General features: G+C 41.7%; 3 protein-coding genes and 1 long non-coding RNA gene across 6 annotated transcripts; 2 read left to right on the top strand and 2 right to left on the bottom strand.

Moving 5' to 3' along the window:
• Window positions 1–252: 252 nt before the first annotated feature.
• On the bottom strand, window positions 253–2546 carry LOC106601745 (uncharacterized). Its single transcript, XR_014391697.1, has 2 exons — window positions 2050–2546; window positions 253–1672 (listed from the first exon to the last, which is right to left on the bottom strand). It is a non-coding gene; the product is annotated as an uncharacterized LOC106601745 (long non-coding RNA).
• A 374-nt stretch (window positions 2547–2920) lies between these two features.
• LOC106601744 (ras-related C3 botulinum toxin substrate 1) lies at window positions 2921–10090 on the top strand. 2 transcript variants are annotated; one of them, XM_045715504.2, is made up of 6 exons: window positions 2921–3249; window positions 6172–6243; window positions 7563–7680; window positions 7929–7991; window positions 8273–8436; window positions 8713–10090. In XM_045715504.2, the coding sequence occupies exons 1-6, from the start codon at window positions 3215–3217 to the stop codon at window positions 8771–8773; spliced, it is 513 nt and encodes a 170-aa protein (XP_045571460.1). In that variant the 5' UTR covers window positions 2921–3214; the 3' UTR covers window positions 8774–10090. The 2 variants fall into 2 exon arrangements, with proteins under 2 accessions (XP_045571460.1, XP_014049576.1); XM_014194101.3 differs by having other exon boundaries at window positions 2923–3249; window positions 8273–8432.
• A 430-nt stretch (window positions 10091–10520) lies between these two features.
• Window positions 10521–13198, bottom strand: LOC106601743 (winged helix repair factor 1). The gene is made up of 7 exons (XM_014194100.3): window positions 13060–13198; window positions 12735–12833; window positions 12486–12631; window positions 11919–12154; window positions 11467–11564; window positions 11236–11383; window positions 10521–10780 (listed from the first exon to the last, which is right to left on the bottom strand). The coding sequence occupies exons 1-7, from the start codon at window positions 13064–13066 to the stop codon at window positions 10735–10737; spliced, it is 780 nt and encodes a 259-aa protein (XP_014049575.1). The 5' UTR covers window positions 13067–13198; the 3' UTR covers window positions 10521–10734.
• LOC106601672 (decapping and exoribonuclease protein) lies at window positions 13170–21695 on the top strand. 2 transcript variants are annotated; one of them, XM_014194022.3, is made up of 7 exons: window positions 13170–13267; window positions 16701–17197; window positions 17484–17710; window positions 19272–19491; window positions 20160–20295; window positions 20455–20549; window positions 20725–21695. In XM_014194022.3, the coding sequence occupies exons 2-7, from the start codon at window positions 16707–16709 to the stop codon at window positions 20873–20875; spliced, it is 1320 nt and encodes a 439-aa protein (XP_014049497.1). In that variant the 5' UTR covers window positions 13170–13267; window positions 16701–16706; the 3' UTR covers window positions 20876–21695. The 2 variants fall into 2 exon arrangements, with proteins under 2 accessions (XP_014049497.1, XP_045571459.1); XM_045715503.2 differs by lacking the exon at window positions 13170–13267 and adding an exon at window positions 15988–16389.
• Window positions 21696–22863: the final 1168 nt, after the last annotated feature.

The raw sequence follows: 22863 nt of genomic DNA, 5'->3' as shown, positions 1-22863 counted from the left end.
ACTGTTCTCCTTTGAAATGGTATCTCTGCTATGCCCTCTGGTCACTCTCTAATAATAGATTGGATGAGATATACAGGTTAAATAACAGATTTAACACAAAAATCCTTACTATAGCTCTTACCCACTTTAGTAAACATTACCATGAGGGTGTAGAAGGGTAGAGGGCAGAGGATAGTGTTTTGTGTATGAATCCAAGATGATGAAGATTATAACCTAAAAGTAATTTCATAGAATATAAAATGACAGAAATAGTTGATTGTTTAATAATTTATTGTTTCCAAGGAGGTACAACCATATTAAATTCCTTACCCTTTTAATACAGTGACTCAAATGACAAAACCCACAAACACTTTACTGAGAAATAAGGACGAGTGCATACCAAAGACGATCATAAACCATTTATTTCAAATGTAAAATGCCACCTCGTTAGCTCCATTGACCGATACAGAGAAGTGGGTGACACAAGTGTGTGTGTGTGTCATGCAGTCATTCCTTTCCTGGATCCTTCCTCTTTGCCTGACACCTACACTGCAACATTCCATTCCAAATCAGTGAGAAGAAGTGACACTAAGGATAGATGTACATTACACAACAAGCACCTTGCCATTTCTATAACTGAAAGGTGACCGTACCCACACTGAAAGGTGACCGTACCCACACTGAAAGGTGACCGTACCCACACTGAAAGGTGACCGTACCCACACTGAAAGGTGACAATTTCTACACTGAAAGGTTGTAACAGTAGCCCTGCTGAGCTACACTGAAAGGTTGTAACAGTAGCCCTGTTGAGCCACACTGAAAGGTTGTAACAGTAGCCCTGCTGAGCTACACTGAAAGGTTGTAACAGTAGCCCTGCTGAGCTACACTGAAAGGTTGTAACAGTAGCCCTGCTGAGCTACACTGAAAGGTTGTAACAGTAGCCCTGCTGACCTACACTGAAATTTCTCCTCTTCCACTTTCCAACTCACTGCACCATCCTTCCATTGGCAAGCAAACTTTACCAAAACCGCTCAAAAGAAATGCCCAAACCACTGAGAATAGAAAACATGCACTGGTTTATGTCATGCGGTGGAGATGCAAGCTAGTGGATACTTATGTTTCATTATGAGGGGAACTATATGACAAGTTTCCAGTTTTTCCTTCGGAGACGACAACAGATGAGCACTGATGAACACATCAAACAGAACTCTAAGAGGAAGAAGAAATAAGAATGGTTCCAAAAACATTCATTCCATTGTTGTCATTGTAATTTTTGTTTCTCAGTCCTCCTTGTGGTCTGCGACAAAAAGGCAGTGTTGAATTCCACTGGTCATCCTTTCCTATGTCTCCTCTGACCAGATGGGTAGCTCAAGAATCTCTGGTGGCGAGTGGCTGTGAGAGATATATCCCAGTACAACCTCACAGATCTCAGCACACCCGGCGGCCATTGTTAATGACATCATCATGGTGTCCTTCCCAAGCAAAGACACTGGGTTCCTATGACAAGGGGTGGCTGAGACAACGGTCGTGTAACATTGCGCATTGTCATACTGGCCCCTGATACTAGTGCCCTCTTCCACATTGTTGATTGTGTGAGGTCTGCAGGGTCTCTTTGGGAAGTTGTGACTGAGTCTGGGTTGTTGGGTCCTCAATTGTGGCAGTTGTAACTCACTCAGTGAATCTCAATATGGACCTGCAAATAGGAAAAGACAAAGACAGTTAGCTAAAAATCTGACATATGGTGAATGTATGAAAACAAGAAATGACACTCAACTAAGCATGACGTGTCAAAGTGGGCAGTGGCTTTCTAAATCTGCCTCCTTTATGGTCGTGATACTGTACTTCAAACTTGATTTGCATTGCCAAACTTTATGCTGTGGCTTCTTAGACTAGCTAGCAAACTAGCAAATTACCTTTATTATTTATTTAGCTGTCGCGTTAACAAACGTTAGCTAGCAAGCGAGCTAGCTGCTAAGATAGCTCAGTCAATCTGTGAAGATAAGATAATATGTTCGCTCTAGTTAATTGTATGCACCGTTTAGGTGCAAGGTTAGCCAGGATTATGTTTACCTGTAATCGCACATTGAACATCATCGAAGCGATGAGGTAGAGGTATGGGAATCTGATTCGCAGTCGCCAAGCGAGATCAAAAAATATCAACAAAGTCCTCGTCAATCCTTTTGAAAACACCCCGTAAGTCCGACCAGCGGACCCCGAAAAACGGAACACTAAATAGGACAGACCCGCCATAAGACAATGTCTGCAACGGCGATTATCCACCGGAATCTTATTTACAAGTTAAGAAGATACAACAGTGCATACTGCCATCGTTGTCTGGAGTTTTTAACATTCATATTTTCGTCTTTTGACGAGGTACCCCACCCGAACCGATACATCCACACTTCGTTTCCCGTTTTGGTCAAACGGAACATTAACAGTGTGACTCACGGAAGTTGCAATGCAATGATATCCGGCAACGTCATCATGGTGTAACTGTCTATGGTGTCCGTAAATACTCTGTTATTTTTTTGAGAATATAATCATTTGGATAAACTAGTCTCTCTTATACTGTTCTGGTTACTAAGTATACCAGATACCTTTGCATACCATACCGTATATCAACATCACGATGTCAGCATATTATCTTCTGATAACTCCACACTACCTGAAAACTGAAAAAGTTGTTCACACTTCTCAAATGTGTATTTTGGTACACGCTTTCAAACGGCTAACTTACTTCTAAATAATTGGATGTATGTTGTGTGAAAGATACAAGTTTATATCCCTTTTCTTAATTTGATGCTTCTTTCGTTTTATCACAATGTACTGTTTTGTTTTAGGATTAAACTACTGCACATCAGTGATTTCAAGCCGTGCGTGGGCGTCTAAAGCAACCGGAAGTGACCCGGTGAACGGATAGTTCCGCACGGTTTTGCGATGTAAAACGCAGCTCTGTTTTTTTCTTCAATGGGTGGTAGCAGCTGTTTGCTCCATAATTTCCAGTTGAGAAAGTATGGGAATGTAGCAAGATCACTTCAAAAAATATATATCTTATTGGACACATTCGAAAAGGCACACATTAACCTTGCCAATCAGTGTTATTTTGACTAAATAATTCCAGACATTTCAAGTTTGAACAAGTTCAGACAAAAGAGTGGGTAACTAAGCTAGCACCTAAGCTAGTAAACGGACTTAGCGACGCATCTGGACCAGTCTGGTAGTACGGTCCGGAACAATGCAGGCCATAAAGTGTGTCGTGGTTGGGGACGGGTAAGTTTATGAACGTTTACTAACTATAAATACATGATGTACCATTATAGTTAAGTGACTATCTATATTTGGTGTGAAAGTCAATAAATAAATAATATAGCTAGAAAATGTGTTCACTTGCTAGCTAATGTTAGTTAGTTTGAAAAGTTAGCTAAAGGCTAGGTAACTACCAAACTAACAAGTTCAACAATGACAATCCAACATTACGTAAGCAAATACATGCTGATTCTCACATTTGTTATTTGTGCAAATCAGCTGGTTTAGTCCCCATCAATGGGACTAAATTAAGTGGGTGTGTTAACTTTATGAATTAAATCACTGCTCTGCCATAGCTGTGTACATTCAGATGCTGAAACATGTCTATATTCTAGCCAAGTATCTCAACTCCGCTACCAATTATTATTTTGTTTTTTACAATTCGATACTTGGAGTAAAATACGGATATAATGTTGGCCAAAAATGATATTGCGATATTTAACTATCGATTTTCCCCCATCACTAGTAACTATACTTCGATACTTAAAAAAGTAAATGATTAAACACTTACCGTGTACCTGTGTTTGTCCTCTGTTGTTGCAGGCCATTTGTATGCTGAAATCATACTTTTTAATAAAACGCTAATAAAATACAACCACTGACTGTTTCCCTGTTGCTGTATGATGGCAACTCAGACAATTGAATCAACATGGAAACAGTCAGCGATTGTATTTGATGAACATTTTATTAAAAAGTAGGGCTTAAAGCAAACAAATAAAGGCACGCAACAGAGGACAAACATAGATACATGTAAAGGTTTACAAATGTATATTTTTGAAGTATTGAAGTCGGAGGTTCCTTTCAAAAACTCCAGTCTGCACTCAACTTCATGGAGGAGTTGAGGTACTTGGCAAGCTGTATTTGAAGCTTTTGTATTTTTTTGGGGCTCAAGTAAACCTTGTCTCCAGTTATTTCTGTCATTGTTTACTTGGTCATTTCATTGAATCTAAATTGTGAAAACAGTTAACCGGTATTTATCATCTTTGCCAGCAAGCTAATGTTTCCGTAGAAACATTTTCCAGGTGTGAAGTAAAGAGAGGGAAAGGGGATACCTAGTCACTTACCCACTGAATGCATTCAACTATCCCAGACCATTACATGTGGACTGACTCACTCTATATATGAATATTCATGTCTGGATCATAGGGAGTATTTTATCTAGACTGTATAACTCCTTGATGTTTGCAGTTCCCAACCAAGTTAAATGGCCTCAGGTCAAACCTGAGGTGTGAGCGTGGTACTAAGACGTGGTGACTCAATTCACTTCACCGACCTCTGTTTACTAACCAGGTAGATACAATGCCTTAATCTAGAAAAAAGAAACGCGCACCTTTAAAGGCGAGGTGCTGGCTAGCAGAGTAGAACACTAGAAAATAAAGGAAAGCCGCACACTCTAAGAGCTCAGATGCAAAAATTTAATAACCAACGTTTCGACAGCGAAGCTGTCTTCATCAGGGTATCATCAAACACTGCGAGATGAGTCATTTATATAGTGTCAAGAGACACACAGGTGTTTGTAATAATGGCCAAGTATGGCCTAATATCATTGGTTAACTCAAATATTAAAAAAATGGCATACAAAGAACATACAAATGGATAGCATACCATGCTATGATCGTATGCTATCCATTTGTTTGTCTTTTTGTATGTTCTTTGTATGCCATTTTTTTAAATATTTGAGTTAACCAATGATATTAGGCGTAACTGTCTATGGTGTCCGTAAATACTCTGTTATTTTTTTGAGAATATAATCATTTGGATAAACTAGTCTCTCTTATACTGTTCTGGTTACTAAGTATACCAGATACCTTTGCATACCATACCGTATATCAACATCACGATGTCAGCATATTATCTTCTGATAACTCCACACTACCTGAAAACTGAAAAAGTTGTTCACACATACAAATGGATAGCATACCATGCTATGATCGTATGCTATCCATTTGTTTGTCTTTTTGTATGTTCTTTGTATGCCATTTTTTTAAATATTTGAGTTAACCAATGATATTAGGCCATACTTGGCCATTATTACAAACACCTGTGTGTCTCTTGACACTATATAAATGACTCATCTCGCAGTGTTTGATGATACCCTGATGAAGACAGCTTCGCTGTCGAAACGTTGGTTATGAAATTTTTGCATCTGAGCTCTTAGAGTGTGCGGCTTTCCTTTATTTTCTAGATACAATGCCTTAACTAGTGGTTGGTAGGTAGGTATTACCCAACAATTAGGTAACATATTTTAGTTACCCTAGTGGTGCTTGGTCAAACCTGTTCCTCACCTGGCTGGTAGTTAGCCACTCAAATAACTGTGCACTTTTGGATGACTGTATCAGAAAAACTCTGATCTGTTTGGGCACACCACTCATAATGTGTAGGAGGGATGGGAGGGTGTACACAAGAGTATGCAGCCTCTGGGCTGGGTGTGGTGGATATTGTAGGCAGCAGGAGAAATTAAAGCCCACACGTCATAGATGGAACCACGGCTGAACTGTTCTATTCTTTGATTTAAGGAGGTAATATAACTGTCCACTCCCATTCGTCGGCTAGCCTTTTATCATTTGAAATAGTGACTAGGCCTCATTTCAAAGAGTTACGGACTTGAGTTGGTTTTACTGAACCTCTTACTCATTTGAACCAAGTCTCTGAGTTCCTGGCTGCAGGGCATACAATCGTTCAAGGTAGATTTTGAAGTGTGTGTTGTCCACCCACCCAGATTCAAGTTCGGTAGGGACCTCAATGCCCTCTATAATAGACCATAGCCATGTCTTTAGCATGGTTCTTTCAGAGGATCGACATCGTGCTATAAAATTGGCATATGGCATGCACGCCTATGATTTGTTCCATAACATTGACATGTGCCTTTATTTTCTCCTCTTCCAGAGCTGTGGGTAAGACATGTCTGCTGATCAGCTACACGACCAACGCCTTCCCTGGAGAGTACATCCCCACAGTGTGAGTACCTCTACAGCCCCCGGCTGGGAGGCCTGGCCTGGGAACCCCCTGGAGCCAGACACCCCCAGCACCACACCCCTCTAATTCTCCCCTTGTCTCAGTCTCCACAACCATTATTCAGGCGAGGCAGGTAGGGCATCTCTACATAGCTGTCTTTTGCCCCCCACCTAAACCTGCAAATAGGATTTCAATTAGTTTAAATGGGAAAATGTTTGTTGGCAGCTTGGGATGCTAATCATGCTAACCTGGGGGCCTTAGCATCACACCGGTAGCGTTTGCCAGCCAAGAGTACTTAGCATCTCTGAACAGAGTGCCAGATGTAATTTGCTAAACAATTCTACATGTAGAATCACATGAAAATGTTGGCAGTCAGACGTCCTCTGGCGGGTTGGTCCCTAAAACATACTGCGCCGAACAAATGGCAGATGACCAGCAGATCAACATTCGGTGGGGTGTGTGCGCTCCCTTAGGGGAAGAAATACCTGGGGAAAACACGGCGACGTAAATTACCAGAAGGGTTTTTAGGTCTTATCAGACCTGGCACTAACTTATGTTGATCTGTATCAGTGACATAAACTGGTTTAGATAAGTGACCAGATGTTTTATTATTGATGGTCACTGGTCAGATTTACCAAGAGGTTTTCACCTGTTTGAACCCGTTCTTCATCAGAGGGACTACTGTAAAACATTCAAATGATAATGTTAAAGGGGAAATCTGCAGCTGCTACTTTCCATTTTTGGATTTATAAATGAATGAGAGAGACTCATTGATTCTTAAAGAATATAACTGATTAATGCACCATGAGCTTAGTTTAACTGTCATACCCCAGCAGAACCCAAAATGTATGCTTGTTTAACTCCAATGTTTGTAATTATTGTAAATGTAAACCAACACTGTATGGGTATTCAACTCTTACCCCATGAGGTTTGGTGCCTGCTGGTTTTCTGTTCTACCTGATAATTAATTGCCCCCACTTGGTGTCACAGGTCTAAATTGGTCTGTAATTTTGATATCTTGGATGGTCAGTCCTTGCATCTATAGGTCAGTCTATGAATTTCAGTGGTTACATTTCTCCAGGGCCATCCTTCAACTTTCTACCAAAAGAGGTGGGGAGACGCTTTATTGTTTCACCTGTTGATTGTCCCTTTAAATAAGGATTACGAGCTTATGTAAAAATATCTAGAGACGTTCTTCTATTCCCTTATAGCACTTTAGGTTTTCACATCAAGGTAAATAGGATACACTTCTCTCTCCTTTGTTGTCTGCAGTTGATTATTAGCCTATACCCAAACTCATAGCGGTTGACTGATCCCTACAGGTTTGACAACTACTCTGCCAATGTGATGGTGGATGGAAAACCAGTCAACCTGGGCCTGTGGGATACAGCAGGACAGGAAGACTACGACAGACTCCGCCCCCTCTCCTACCCACAGACGGTAAGATTGACAGACCAGATATGCATTGCCATGGGAACAGCTGAAACATACTATTGCTTTGTTTGAAATGAAGCCTTTCTGTACATACAGGACATTCTGTCAAAAATATCCTAGTCCTCGTCTCTGTGGGTAGTAATAATAAGGATGTTTTAGATATAAGGAAACACATATGTAAGGAACACTGTGATTACGGAAGTGATTATCACAGGTACTCACTGAGATTATTCCTCCTTTCTCTCTCGCTCCAGGATGTGTTCCTTATCTGTTTCTCCCTCGTGAGTCCTGCCTCGTTTGAAAACGTCCGTGCCAAGGTGGGTGCCCTGTTTGAAGCAACTCATCATAGCTCTTAAGAATTCAATACAAGGAGCTTGTCTACAACACAGGACATGATGTTCAGTTCAAACACATATTGTTTAGCTCTATTTTTCAGAGCTGCATTTTGGAAAAGACAGTCCATTTTGATTCTTCATAAGATTAAACTGATTTTTACTGGTTATATTGATCAATCTTTTGAAAAGTCATTTAAACTGTAATGACAAATTGAATGGGAACCCTATGAAAGTGATATGCCCGATGTGGTCTCTCTTCATAGTGGTACCCAGAGGTCAGGCACCACTGCCCCAACACGCCCATCATCCTAGTGGGCACCAAGTTGGATCTGAGGGACGATAAGGACACCATCGAGAAGCTCAGGGAGAAGAAGCTCACCCCTATCACCTACCCCCAGGGCCTGGCCATGGCCAAAGAGATCGGTACGTGTTCAGTGACAATGAATGCAGGTTTAGGGAGTGTGTTTACTGTTAGGGACAATTCATGCTTTGAATGCAGATAACCTTCTCAACCTGGAGAAAGTGGTTGTACTCATGCATTACTTATGAAGTCATGCTCTCTGAGTTAGGCTTTAGAAAGTGATGTCTCAAAGAGAGTGGGTGAAGAGTAACTGGCTTCTCTCCTGCTAGGACAGCACATGCACACCCTTCAGAGCCATGCAGTAGTAGTAACAGTCTCCTCATACTCTCTCCTGTCGCTCAGGTGCGGTGAAGTACCTGGAGTGCTCGGCCCTGACCCAGCGCGGCCTGAAGACTGTGTTTGACGAGGCCATCCGGGCGGTCCTCTGCCCCCCGCCCGTCAAGAAGAGGAGAAGGAAGTGCTCCCTGCTCTAGAACCCCGCAGACAGGAAGTGGGCACTCGCCGTGCAGGGTGGGGAGACACAGAAAACGCAGACACAAAAGCATTTTACTTCTGAATCTTTGTTAAAAGAAACTGAACATACAGATAGGTTTAGGAATGGGTTTTGATGACAATCTGAACCCAGTCCTTTTCTTTGCATAGACACACATCACTGAAGTGTAAGAGATTCCAGAGGCCTTCTACAAATGGATTTAAACTTCTGTGAAAAGGATGCTGAAATGTTTTCTATTTGTTGCTCTTACACTCATAGTCCATATTGTTTGTTTACAGTCTTTAGAGGTTGTTTTGGGTGGAGCATGAATTTGCCAAACTGCGTACTGCAGATATTAGAGCTGTACAGCAGACAGACACTAAACTTGTTGATCATTTTTTAGGTTTACCTCCTAACAGTACAGCTAATAATTTGGCATGATGCACTGCAGTTAATGGTTACATGGGTAAGATGGCATTCTATTTGTGGGGTGGCATTCTTTATAACATGGAAATCCACAACTAGCCAAGTTAATAGCATCACCAGTTTTATTTTCACCTCCAACTACTAATTAATGTACCATAAATCTAATTTGACTAGGACTGAGTTTGGGAAACACTGGTCTAGCCAACAGTGCTTTTTGTCGATTGGAAAAGGCGTGATCCTTCAGTATTTAATGGGAGAGCTGGCGTGCCTCGTTGGACCTGTCAGTCAAAAATGTTGTATCCCCCACCCGCTCCTGCTGTGTCCCCCACCCGCTCCTGCTGTGTCCCCCACCCGCTCCTGCTGTGTCCCCCACCCGCTCCTGCTGTCTGAACCGAATCGTTGCCTGAGAAAAACAAAGCTTGCCACTTTATATGAGAAGATTGGATGTGAGGACAGTTTTGGGTGTCGATGTCAGATAAAAGCACCTCTTATAGTCTTTGGGCATTTATCAGAAACCATTCATGCAGCGATTTCTTCTGTGTATTTTCTTTGTGAATAGCCCATTTGATTCACAGTAGCCACAACTACTTGGAAGGCAAAGGAGAGAGCATTTAAATGACTGAGGAATGTTCTAACGGTAACTAAGCTACAGTCAGTAACGACGTAGTGTGTATATATATTCATCTTTGGTTATAATCATTTGAATTCCATTGGCTATTTTGTATTAAAAACATTCCACTGAAGTTAATCACTCGCTGTATTTTTAAACTATGAACGCTATATTGTTTACCAACTACAAATAAACCTTTAATTTTACTACAAGTCTAGCCTTTTGTAATTAATGCAGATGGCATGAAATGTCCTACATATACATTTTTATATTTACATATTTGAACTACAAGATATGGAACTGTTATTCAGGCATCAAGCTGCGCTCCAACTGAGCCAATGTTGTGGCCCTTTGGTTTTATGGATAAAGCAATTTGTCACTTGAGAACCATTACATTTGAATTAAACATACTGTGTGCATTTACTTTGAGGTATTCATATGTCACAGTACTTGACTTCAAGTGAGATTCATATTTATAGTAGTTACAGCATTGAGTTTTGCAATTCGTGTTTAAGCTTTTTCTTACGGACTGACATGCTATTGTACTTCCTCCTTTGAGGACTCTGAGTATGAGTACAGCTGGTTGTAGGGTCCACACATTGCAATTGTCTTAAAAACAAGTGAACAAGGAACCTTAAACGATTTACAAACCAGACAAGGTTTTATTTTACACCATTGGCATTTCAACCTACAAGGTTGCACTTTGGGTTTACCTATTTGCAGAAAAAACATCCAGAAAAACAAGGCAATAACAAATGATTAACCACAGATTAATTTGGTGTAACATGGCCTCTCGTCATGTTCAGTTGCTTTAAGGGTTTCTTCCATGAAACAGGTTGTATCCAGTCAGTTGAGTTCAGTAGTCCACACACCGTAACAATGTTCCTGAAGTTGTGGGTATACTAAAAAAAGAAAAGAGCTGGTTAGTTGGTTACAACATGACCAACTGTATTAGATACACTTCAGTCGACAAGAATAGTTGATGGCTACGCCCAGGAGTTTTTCATGGTCAAGTTCCAAGTTGTCACATGCACAAGTACAGTAAAATGCTTAACTTGCAAGCCCTTCCCAGTATTCAGTCAACATCAAAATAGTATAACTTAAAAGCCACAAGAAAAAAAAGGAACATGTAAGCTGTATACATGGTCAGTGACAGATTTACAATGTGCAGGGATACTGGATTAGTTGAGGTAGATATGTACATTACATGTAGGCAGGGATTAGGAGAAAGTGACTGGTAGCAGGACAGATAATAACAGTAAACAATATGGCAGCAGCATTAGTGGTGGATGTGTGCAAGAGTGTCATGATGTTCAGGGAAAACTATTGGTCCTACTGACATGAAAACCAGTCTCACCATTCTACTAGCTCGGCACCAATGATGTCATGGATATGGTACTTGATCTGGAATTTAACCTGTGAGTTGGTCTGCCTCTCCTCCAGTTCTGCCTTTAAGACTTCGTTATATTTGGACTTCTTAACCATGCCCAGCACAGCTTTACGACCTGGGTCAGGGGGAGGAAGATAGTAAACAGTCAACACTCCATTAGCAAAGTAGTGCTAATAACTTCTTTGTTTGGTAGCTGACCCTGTATTAGGTACTTGGTGAATCTGCCAGAGTTGGGGATGGAGAGCCACCAGCTGCCAGCGTCCCTCACAGTCAGAACCCCCGACTTCACCAGTTGCCTGGGTGGGGGTGAGATATAGCACAAGTTATGTGACTCATTTACAATGGAGCAAATGCATCCAAGCAGAGACTTTCAGATACATGAAAAGGATAAGATGCAGCATAGACGACCACCCTCAATTTTTATTTAAATCTTACACACACAGTGCCGGTTTCTTTAACAGAGATCAAGCCTAGACCAGGACTAAAAATCATGTATAATAGAGCATCTCCATTGACATAGCCTTTTAGTCCAGGACTAGGCTTAATCTGTGTCTGGCAAACAAGCTCTAGTAGAAACGAATTCAAACAAAGACTTTCAATACATTAAGAGACCAAGATTAATTTGAAAAAATAAAAAATAATCCTCGTACGTTATCTCTGAGTCTGTGAAGAGAAACTCCTTCAGCATTTTGTCTTTGTTGAAGCTCAGGTCATTGCAGGAGGGCAGCACTTTCTCCAGGAATTTATCCACTGTGCCCCGTGTCCCTCTCCCCTCCTCCCCAGCCAGGACTTTAGCCTTGTAGTCTGCAGCGAACACCAACCCAAAGGCCTCGGCGTCAAAGCCCAGCTGGAACATCAACAGCTCTCCCTGTTCCCTCAAGTCACTCTAACAAAGAGATGATGAAAATTAAGATGATGGACATTAACATAGATGGATCAACCAAGGCAATGGTCTAAATTGACAAATTTGAATATTTCTCCAGAACTAGTAGTGTTCTTTAAACCCAGTCATGGAGACCAACAAAGTGTGGAGGTTTTTAATAGTGCCCAGTACAGCGTCCTCCGGGTTTGGCGGGTGTAGGCCGTCATTGTAAATAAAAATTTGTTCTTAACTGACTTGCCTAGTTAAATAAGGGTTAAATAAAAATAAACAAAAACATTTGATTGAGACCACCAGGTTTGAAGAACACTGCTCCAGCAATATTCATTGGGTTTACAAGCTGCCTGTCCACTTGGGTCCTATCATTGTGTATGCTGTAGAGTTGGTGTTTTAGGACAATTTGTGGAAGGGCGTCATTGAAGAGTTTGCGTGGGAATAATGTCATAAGGTCCTGCAGGGTGGCTTTGACGTCCAGTGGTCCCGCTGGGAAAAGAAAGGGACAAGAAAGGAAACGGACAACAAGTCAAACATACTGAACACTGACACATTTAGCTAGCTAGTTACATTTAGGTTTGAGAAAAGGCACCTTCTCCATTGTTGACAGCTCCAAACTGCTTCTCATTGCCAACTCTTCGTTTGTTCAATTTAAACGTGTCTGATATAAGGGCCCGTTTTCTGTTCATAACTGAGAGGCATGAAAACATTAACAATCGTTGTGGACTGCTAACGTTAGTGGCTAGATACAGTAGCTAGTTGTTATTATGAAGACAGACAGCAGCATGCTAACGTTAAAATAAATTAGCTTCTAGCCATTTGTCTACTAGGGTAAACTTTATAATAAGGGTATTATTACAAAATATTGGTTTGTTTTCCATAAGTATATTCACTAACAATAAAATGGATGTCCATACCTGACATAAAGTAAGCATTGCTGTAGCAACTCCTTGTCAAACAAGATTTTCCAATCGTTTAAACATTCACCGGACAAAATGATTGTGTCAGAATGACAAGACAGCACCCGACTCCGAAACACACCGCCACCTATCCGTCAGCATCAACTATTACACATCCTGCAAAACAGAAGTAACGTTAGCTAGCTAGCTAGCTAATAAGACGGTGGTGAGTAAATTCACATTTTGTAAAATGAGTTGCATCTGCGTTGCTTTATCAAAACATAGAAAGTAGCATGCATAACATAATGTAGCATGCATGCAGTTTGTGTTGAAGGGAACTGCTACTAAGTTAATATTATTGTGCATTTACATCAACTGTTAGCTAGCTAGCTATCTAGCTCGCTAGACTGCTAGCCATGCATTTGCAATGCTGAAGTTACATTGACTGGAGGGTAGTGTAATTAAAAAAAAAAAATCTGTTATTACATTGATGTAACATATTACAGTATTTATGTAATAACAAATACAGTGATATTAACTATCTAGTCCACATAGCTACCTAATTTAGTTACGCTTGCTTTCAGCCAGTCATATGAGACAGCAGTGGCAGAAACCGAAGGTTTGGGTACTGTACGTTAGTCACTAGTTAGCTAGCCAGACTGCTTCTGTGGTTTGCATCCCAAAGGAGAGCGATGTCTAAACATTTTCTAGAAAGACTGCAGTGTCCATGAATAAATAGGAAGAAGCAATGTGGTTGACCCATTCTGGCTCTCCATCTATCCATCCTGTTCTTCCAGATCAGTTAAAGGTCCAATGCAGACATTTTTTTTTATTTTTTAAATATCAAATCATTTCTGGGTAACAATCAAGTACATTACAGTGATTGTTTTGAATTAAAATGGTCAAAAAGAAACTGAAATAGCTTATTACCAAAGAGCAATTTCTCAAACAAGAATTTTGATAGGAGCGGGGAGGGGAAAACCAACCTCTTAGCAGAGAGGTTTGCAACTTCTTCTTCTGTAGGTTTTATGGCAGACTAGAACCCCGAAAGGTGTTTTACCACCACCAACTGGATGGGTTGAAAAACCAAAACCATACATGACAGTGAAAATTAACTTAATCTGCCCAAATAAAAATAGTACATTGACAAGACCAAAACTTGGCCAGGCACGACTCCAACACCATTATTAAGTTTGCCGATGACACAACGGTAGTAGGCCTGATCACCGACAACAACGAGACAGTCTATAGGGAGGAGGTCAGATACCTGGCCGTGTGGTGCCAGGACAACAATCTCTACCTCAACGTGATCAAGACAAAGGAGATGATTGTGGACTACAGGAGCAAGCACGCCCTCATTCTCATTGACGGGTCTGCAGTGGAGCAGGTTGAGAGCTTCAAGTTCCTTGGTGTCCAGATCACCAACAAACTAACATGGTCCAAGCACACCAAGACAGTCGTGGTGAGGGCACGACAAAACCTATTCCCCCTCGGGAGACTGAAAAGATTTGGCATGGGTCCTCAGATCCTCAAAAGGTTCAACTGCTGCACCATCAAGAGCATCCTGACTGGTTGCATCACTGCCTGGTATGGCAACTGCTCGGCCTCCGACCGCAAGGCACTACAGAGGGTAGTGCGTACAGCCCAGTACATCACTGGGGCCAAGCTTCCTGCCATCCAGGACCTCTATACCAGGCGGTATCAAAGGAAGGCCCAAAAAATTGTCAGACTCCAGCCACCCTAGTCATAGACTGTTCTCTCTGCTACCACACGGCAAGCGGTACCGGAGCGCCAAGTCTAGATCCAAGAGGCTTCTAAACAGCTTCTACCCCAAGCCATAAGACTCCTGAACAACTAATCAAATGGCTACCCAGACTATTTGCATTGTCCCCCCCTCTTTTACACCGCTGCTACTCTCTGTTGTTATCATCTATGGATAGTCACTTTAATAACTCTACCTACATGTACATATTACCTCAACTAACCGGTGCCCCCGCACATTGACTCTGTACTGGTACCCCCTGTATATAGTCTCGCTATTGTTATTTTACTGCTGCTCTTTAATTACTTGTTACTTTTATTTCTTATTCTTATCCATATTTTTAAACTAACCAACTGCGTTGGTTAGGGGCTTGTAAGTAAGCATTTCACTGTAAGGTTGTATTTGGCGCATGTGACTAATAAAATTTTATTTGACTTCCTTCCTTCAAATCTCAATATCTCCCTTCACAGGCTCTAGGGCCTGAGAGGGTGGTACGGCTTGTGACAATACTCCATCCTCCGCTGAGAAATATTTCAATCCCAGGAACCGCTCCGCCGCATCCACAATGATATCTATTTTTCTGGACTTTCTCTCCACCTTGGCAGTACCATTAATCACCATAGCTATAAAGGCCACAAAGTCCACCTTCTTAACCTTCAAAATATTTGGGTCCTGCTGGTGAAAGGCAACCACTGCAGCCTGCAGTGAAGGCCTTCCACAACCATGGACTCATCAGGAGCACCATTCGAACACTCAACCCTTTTAACAGCTGCTGCATATGAAATGCTCTTGACAGCCCTGACTTTGGCCACCTCATTCTCTTTCACCCTTTTGATGTTCCTGAGCTCACCAGTGCGTTCTTTCTTTTAAAGAATGTACCAAATAGTTGATTCGGCCACACCTAATGTTTTTGCTATCTCTCCGATGGGTTTGTTTTGATTTTTCAGCCTAAGGATGGCTTGCTTCACTGGCAGTGACTGCTCTTTGGACTTCATATTGAGGGTTAACAGCAATAGATTCCAAATGCAAATACCACACTTGAAATAAACTCTAAACCTTTTATCTGCTTACTTGTAAATTAACTAATGAGGGAAAAACACACACCTGGCCATGGAACAGCTGAGCAGCCAATTGTCCAATTACTTTTGGTCCTTTAAAAAAGGGGGATCACATATAAAAAGTGCTGTAATTCCTACACCGTTTACCCGCTTTGGATGTAAATACCCTCAAATGAAAGCTCATATTCATTATTTAATTTCAACTCCAATATGCTGTGGTAGACAGCTAAAATAACAATAATACCTTGGTCAATGTCCAAATATTTATGGACCTGACTGTATCAAATGGATTCTTCAAGATTAGTAATCCGATCAGCTGCTCGTCATTAACAAACCGCACTGCTACAAGATACGAAGGGTCATTCTCAGCCCTGTACGCCAAATTGCTCCATTTTCCATTATTTTGGGCAATATTCAAATTCTCCTTGATTCTTCCACCATTAGATTCCCAATCCACATCAGTGTGTCCGCTTTCGCCATCCTTCCTCCTGTCAACAATCTAAGCCAACTCCGTCTGTTTTGCCCCAGGTTTGGAACTCGCTTTTTTATTGGTCTATTAATTAATCTACACCAGGCAGGCTAAAACTCCATCCCACCTAAATAGACTGACATTTCAGGCAGTCTTTCAAACAGCTAAAAGGGCATTATGATTTTTTAATTTCACACACTTCAAAGTGTGGAAATATGTAAAAACCACAGGAAAGTCACATTTGGACTGCTTTGGGCTTTTAATTAGGAGTAGTATACAAAAAGGAAAGATTGGAAGAGATTGAGTCAGACACAGACTATCAGATTGTTATTTGAATGATTATTAACCAGATATATGTGTCTCTTCCTAGATCACCATGGACCAACGCCACCAGTCCCACCACAGACAACAACATCCAAACTCCAATCACCACGACAACCACCAGTCAACATTCAAGAGAGACATGGATGACAGTGGGAGAGGTCATTTCCAACACAAGCGCTTCAGACCCGGTCAGAACCATCACCCGGCTGGCCCTTCAACACCCCCATCTAGCCCCCCAACCCAGAGCCTGAGCATACAACGACAGCTGTACGAGAGAGACTTCCCCTTATACAAACAGCCTGTGGAGGTGGGACATTTCTCCCTGGACTCTGAGCGCAGGTTTTTCAATGATGCCCGGCAGCTGCGTTACTACGTGGAGCCGGAGAAGAGTTGTCCTAACTTCGACCTGAGGGACGGGTACAGGAGCCGCTTCGTCAAGAGGGACGACAGGGTGAAGGAGAAACTGGACCACATCCTCAGATGGATCCTGGCAAACAGGTCCAAGCTGCAGTCGAAGGACACAGCTGCTTCTTCTTCCCCATGGTAACACCACTAGTGTCAGTTTAAGAGATGTTATTTTGATTGATACATTATTCATCAATAGCAACACCTTTCTGTCTAGTTATACAGATATAGGCCCACTAATTGTCAGTCATCAAGGCCATAAACATTTCAGAATGGGATCAGTTGTGATGGACACAATATTCAATATACACACACTCAATATCCTCAGTCAATTCTGTGATTCCTAGTCACAAGGAATGACTGTGACTATATTAACCTGTGTGTTCTGACAGACATGTATTCTTTGATCGACCTCTCCTACCAGTGCATTAGGTGTAGACATTGTGACATGGCGCGGCCACCTAACCAAGCTGTTGACCACGCCTTATGAGACCCGGGAGGGCTGGCTGCTGGCTGTGACCAGGATGGGGGGGACACTGTACATCAGTGAGGTAGAGACGGAGGCTGCACGCCGGGACCGGGAGAACCGCACCGAGAGGCACGAGGAGATGATGTACTGGGGGTACAAATTTGAACAGTACACCTGTGCAGGTAGAGGATGGCTTCTTCTATTCCTCTTTTGCTGTACACACTGAGTTGTTACAGTACCTTGCAAAATAATTCATCCCCCTTGGCATTTTTCCTATTTTGTTGCATTACAACCTGTAATTTAAATTGATTTTTATTTGGATTTCATGTAATGGACATACACAAAATAGTCCAAATTGGTGAATTGAAATGAAAAAAAATAACATGTTTTAAAAAAACTGAAAAGTGATGCGTGCATATGTATTCACCCTCTTTGCTATGAAGCCCCTAAATAAGATCTGGTGTAACCAATTACCTTCAGAAGTCACATAATTAGTTAAATAAAGTCCACCTGTGTGCAATCTAAGTGTCACATCATCTGTTGCATGATCTCAGTATATATACACCTGTTCTGAAAGGCCCCAGAGTCTGCAACACCACTAAGCAAGGGGCACCATGAAGACCAAGGAGCACGCCAAACAGGTCAGGGACAAAGTTGTGGAGAAGGACAGATCAGGGTTGGGTTATAAAAAAGATCAGAAACTTTGAACATCCCATGGAGCACCATTAAATCCATTATAAAAAAATTGAAAGAATATGGCACCACAACAAACCTGCCAAGAGAGGGCCGCCCACCCAAACTCACGGAGACTCCCCAAACATATGGAAGAAGGTACTCTGGTCAGATGAGACTAAAATGTAGCTTTTTGGCCACCAAGGAAAACGCTATGTCTGGCGCAAACCCAACACCTCTCATCAGCCCGAGAACAACATCCCCACAGTGAAGCATGGTGGTGGCAGCATCATGCTGTGGGGATGTTTTTCATCGGCAGGGACTGGGAAACTGGTCAGAATTGAAGGAATGATGGCTGGCGCTAAATACAGGGAAATTCTTGAGGGAAACCTGTTTCAGTCTTCAAGAGATTTGAGACTGGGACGGAGGTTCACCTTCCAGCAGGACAATGACCCTAAGCATACTGCTGAAGCAACACTCAAGTGGTTTAAGGGGAAACATTAAAATGTCTTTGAATGGCCTATTGAAAGCCCAGACCTCAATCCAATTGAGATTCTGTGGTATGACTTAAAGATTGCTGTACACCAGCGGAACCCATCCATGAAGGAGCTGGAGCAGTTTTGCCTTGAAGAATGGGCAAAAATCCCAGTGGCTAGATGTGCCAAGCTTATAGAGACATACTCCAAGAGACTTGCAGCTGTAATTGCTGTAAAAGGCAGCTCTATAAAGTATTGACTTTGGGGGGGTGAATATTTATGCATGCTCAAGTGGTAGGCATGTTGTGTAAATCAAATGATACAAACCCCCCAAAAAGTAATTTTAATTCCAGGTTGTAAGGCAACAAAATAGGAAAAATGGGAGGTGAATACTTTCGCAAGCCACTGTATGTTGTGGTGGAGTTTCAGATGATTGATTGCTGATGGTTTTTATTGATGGTTTTATATCAGTATGACTTGAGATTGGTGTACAGTTCCTGAAAAGCCTACACCCAGAAATGCATAATATTTCTCATACTTGGGATGGTAGTTGGAGGCCTTGGATGGTTTTGAAATGTCTGTAATCTTCTTTCAGATGACGCCCAGAGTCTTCCAGATCCAGGTGGGGTTGTAAACACCAACGAGGCCTTCTGCACTGTAGTCCAGACCCGGCTAGCCGAGCACAGACTGCTGTTCTCTGGCGAGGTGGACTGTCGGGACAAAGACCCCAAGGCCCCGTCTCCTCCAGCCAACTACATCGAGATGAAGACCTCACTGGAAATCTCCACCCCCAAACAACGCAGTAACTTCCACAGGTAAACTATTCCCAGATACGCTCTGCACTAGCCCCCTATTATGGAGACGGATTGCACATCTGCATATCCGTATCTTATATCTCTGGATATCTGCAGTTGGGCAATTCCATGTGAACGGAATTTCGCTGAGAGTCATATTTTTCTTTAAACTGTATGCCAAACAAAAGCCATTGATTTCAAAGTTTAACAATCCATACAACTGTATGCACACTGACTATGTTGAACAATTTACACAATAAAAAAAAAAACATTTACTTGAAAAATTGTGCAGGTGCAAAGTTTGGTAACAGAATTACGGTAAAATCTCCTTCAGTTTTATTCTGTTACCAAACTTTGTATCTGCACAGTTCTTCCTGTATTTGTACAATTCTCAGTGTAAATTGTTAAAAGTCATCTCTGTGCATAGAGTTGTATGGTTTGTTAAACTTTTAAATGTTTTTTGTTAGACATAAATTTTAAAGTGAAAAATCTGAGTCTCAGCGTAATTCCATTGCCATGGAATTGCCCAGTAACCAGCTCTGTTGTCACTGTCTGGTAAAGACATGTTTTGCTGATGAATATACACAGAATGAAACTGGAACCAAGGCTAGCTCCTCACATCTTCAGTTGGAACATTTTCCCAAGAGAGTGAAAATGTGTGTTTTCTCTTGTGTATGTTCTCCATCCAGGTTTAAACTACTAAAGTGGTGGGCCCAGTCCTTTCTTCCTGGGGTACCACGAATCGTAGCTGGTTTCCGTGATCATGACGGAGTGGTTGTGTCTGTGGAGACTTACCACATCTCCAAGATATCTCAGCTTATCAAGGTACGGTTTGTGTTTTATTTTCTTCTGAAAAAGAAAATACACATTTGTAACAGGTCCCATACCAGTAGGTCTGTGTAATATAGGATGCCTATTTTGTGAGTTTAAAAACAATGTGCGTGCTTGTTTGTCCTAAGTGGTTGTCCCTATTCTCTCACACAGAATGAAACCAACTGCTGGAAGCCAACTGTCTGCATGAACTTCTGCTGTGAATTCCTGTCCTTCGTGAAGAGTGTGGTCACAGAAGACAATCCAAGGTGATGCTTGATATGGTTAAGATTCTTTTTAGAGTACTTATTTTATTACAGTGCTCATAACCTTTACTTTCTGCTCCCATTAAAAAAAGCTTAAGAGAACTTGCTATTGCATACAGTCAAGGGTTTCCCTAGAAACGTTCTGACTCTATTTAACTATGTTATTTCTTTCTGTCAGGGTGGTGCACCTGTTCTCATGGGATCCACACCGAGACGTCACCTACTCCATCCACAGAGACTCTCAGTACTCCTTCCTACCAGACTGGTACGTCAGGGAGATGACCAGTTCAACCAGTCGTGAGACACACCACCACCCACCTCAGACCTGATTCAGAACAAACCTGACAATGGCCCATATTCACAAAGCGTCTCAGAGTAAGAGTGCTGATCTAGAATCAGGTCCCTCATCCTATTCAGTCTGATTTAGTAGGCAAAACTGAGCCTAGATCAGCACTCCTACTCTGATATGCTTTATGCGTACAGGCCAAGGTTTTCACCAGTATGGACTTGAAACAATACTTTAACGCTGAAACCTGTTATTTGATAATGAAGTAGAAACACACCAAGCGCCCTGAAGGAGTAGGTGGGTTCTGACGGGTCGGTTTTTGACGATAAAGAAAGCCGTTTTATTGAACTTCCATTTTCCTCCCAGAGTGGCTGAGTTATGTAGTGTGGATCAGCATGGACTTTAGCATTCACAAACCAGCTTTTGGGACTTCCTCACAAATGGTGTCCAGGTTTACAGAAAACATGTCTTTCCTAATGGTTTGTTGTGTCTTTTTTTTAATGTGAAGTATTTACGTTTTTCACCTCATCTCTGATTTGTATTTTTTTATTTTATTACAAAATTCAGTGATTTGAATGTAACAGTTGCGGTTTGAAGTGTCTGCTCTGAAACTGTCGAACGATAGTACCATAACAAGATTTCATTTCCCAATCAAACCTTTTTTAAATTAACCCCATGGGCATATCGATCACTTATCATGTTCTTTTCTGAAGTACATTAATTAAATTATGCCACAAAAAAATACATATGCACTGTAAGAACATCAATATTGCATAAACAGTTTTAACCAAAGTTTTCATGGAAACTGTCCAGTGTCAGAATGCATTATCCTTTGTCCTATAATAAATTACACCTCTATTGAATGAAGCATTAACAATGTCGCAGATGGTAGAAAACATCCCAGGTAAAAGTTTGATTCTACAATGCAGTTGTGCTGAATGGAATTAACTAAAAAAAAAAACACAATTTGCTTTGTGAAAATGTTAATCTGTCATAGCTTTCATTTATTTCAATGCCATTTACAGAATTATTATTAATTTAAAATCTGCAGGATGCATACTAGTCTGAGTTGTCCATGAATTCCAAGGCACATCTTGTCATGTCCTACTGTACGTCCTTAATCATTCCTCAAGTCAGAAGTGGAAATAGACTGTTATAACCACATACAGTGCATTCTGAAATTACTCAGACCCCTTGAATCTTTCCACATTTTGTTACAGCCTTATTCTAAAATGGATTCAATTGTTTCCCCCCCTCCCCCCCTCCCCCCCTCAAGCTACACACAAAACCCCACAATGACAAAGCAAAAACAGGTTTAGAAATGTATAACTAATAAAAAAATGTCACATTTACATAAGTATTCAGATCCTTTACTCAGTACTTTGTTGAAGCACCTTTGGCAGCGATTACAGCCTCGAGTCTTCTTTGGTATGACGCTACAAGCTTGGCACACCTGTATTTGGGGAGTTTCTCCCATTCTTCTCTGCAGATCCTCTCAAGTTCGGTCAGGTTGGATGGGGAGCGTTGCTGCACAGCTATTTTCAGGTCTCTCCAGAGATGTTCATCCAGGCTCTGGCTGGGCCACTCGGACATTCAGAGACTTGTCTCGAAGCCACTCCTGCATTGTCTTGGCTGTGTGGTTATGGTCATTGTCCTGTTGGAATGTAAACCTTCTCCCCAGTCTGAGGTCCTGAGCGCTCTGGAGCAGGTTATCATCAAAGATCTCTCTGTACTTTGCTCCATTCATCTTTCCCTTGATCCTGACTAGTCTCCCAGTCTCTGCCACTGAAAAACATCCCCACAGCATGATGCTGCCACCACCATGCTTCAACGTAGGGATGCCAGGTTTCCTCCAGACTGAACTCTTTGGCCTGAATGCCAAGTGTCACATCTTGGTTTCATCAGACCAGATAATCTTGTTTCTCATGGTCTGAGAGTCCTTTAGGTGCCTTTTGGCAAACTCCAAGCAGGCTGTGCCTTTTACTGAGGAGTGGCTTCCGTCTGGCCACTCTACCATAAAGGCCTGACTGG

Source organism: Salmo salar, chromosome 03 (genome assembly GCF_965601325.2).
Source record: "Salmo salar chromosome 03, fSalSal1, whole genome shotgun sequence".
Classification (NCBI taxonomy): domain Eukaryota; kingdom Metazoa; phylum Chordata; class Actinopteri; order Salmoniformes; family Salmonidae; genus Salmo; species Salmo salar.
This window is presented reverse-complemented; position numbering and strand designations above follow the sequence as displayed.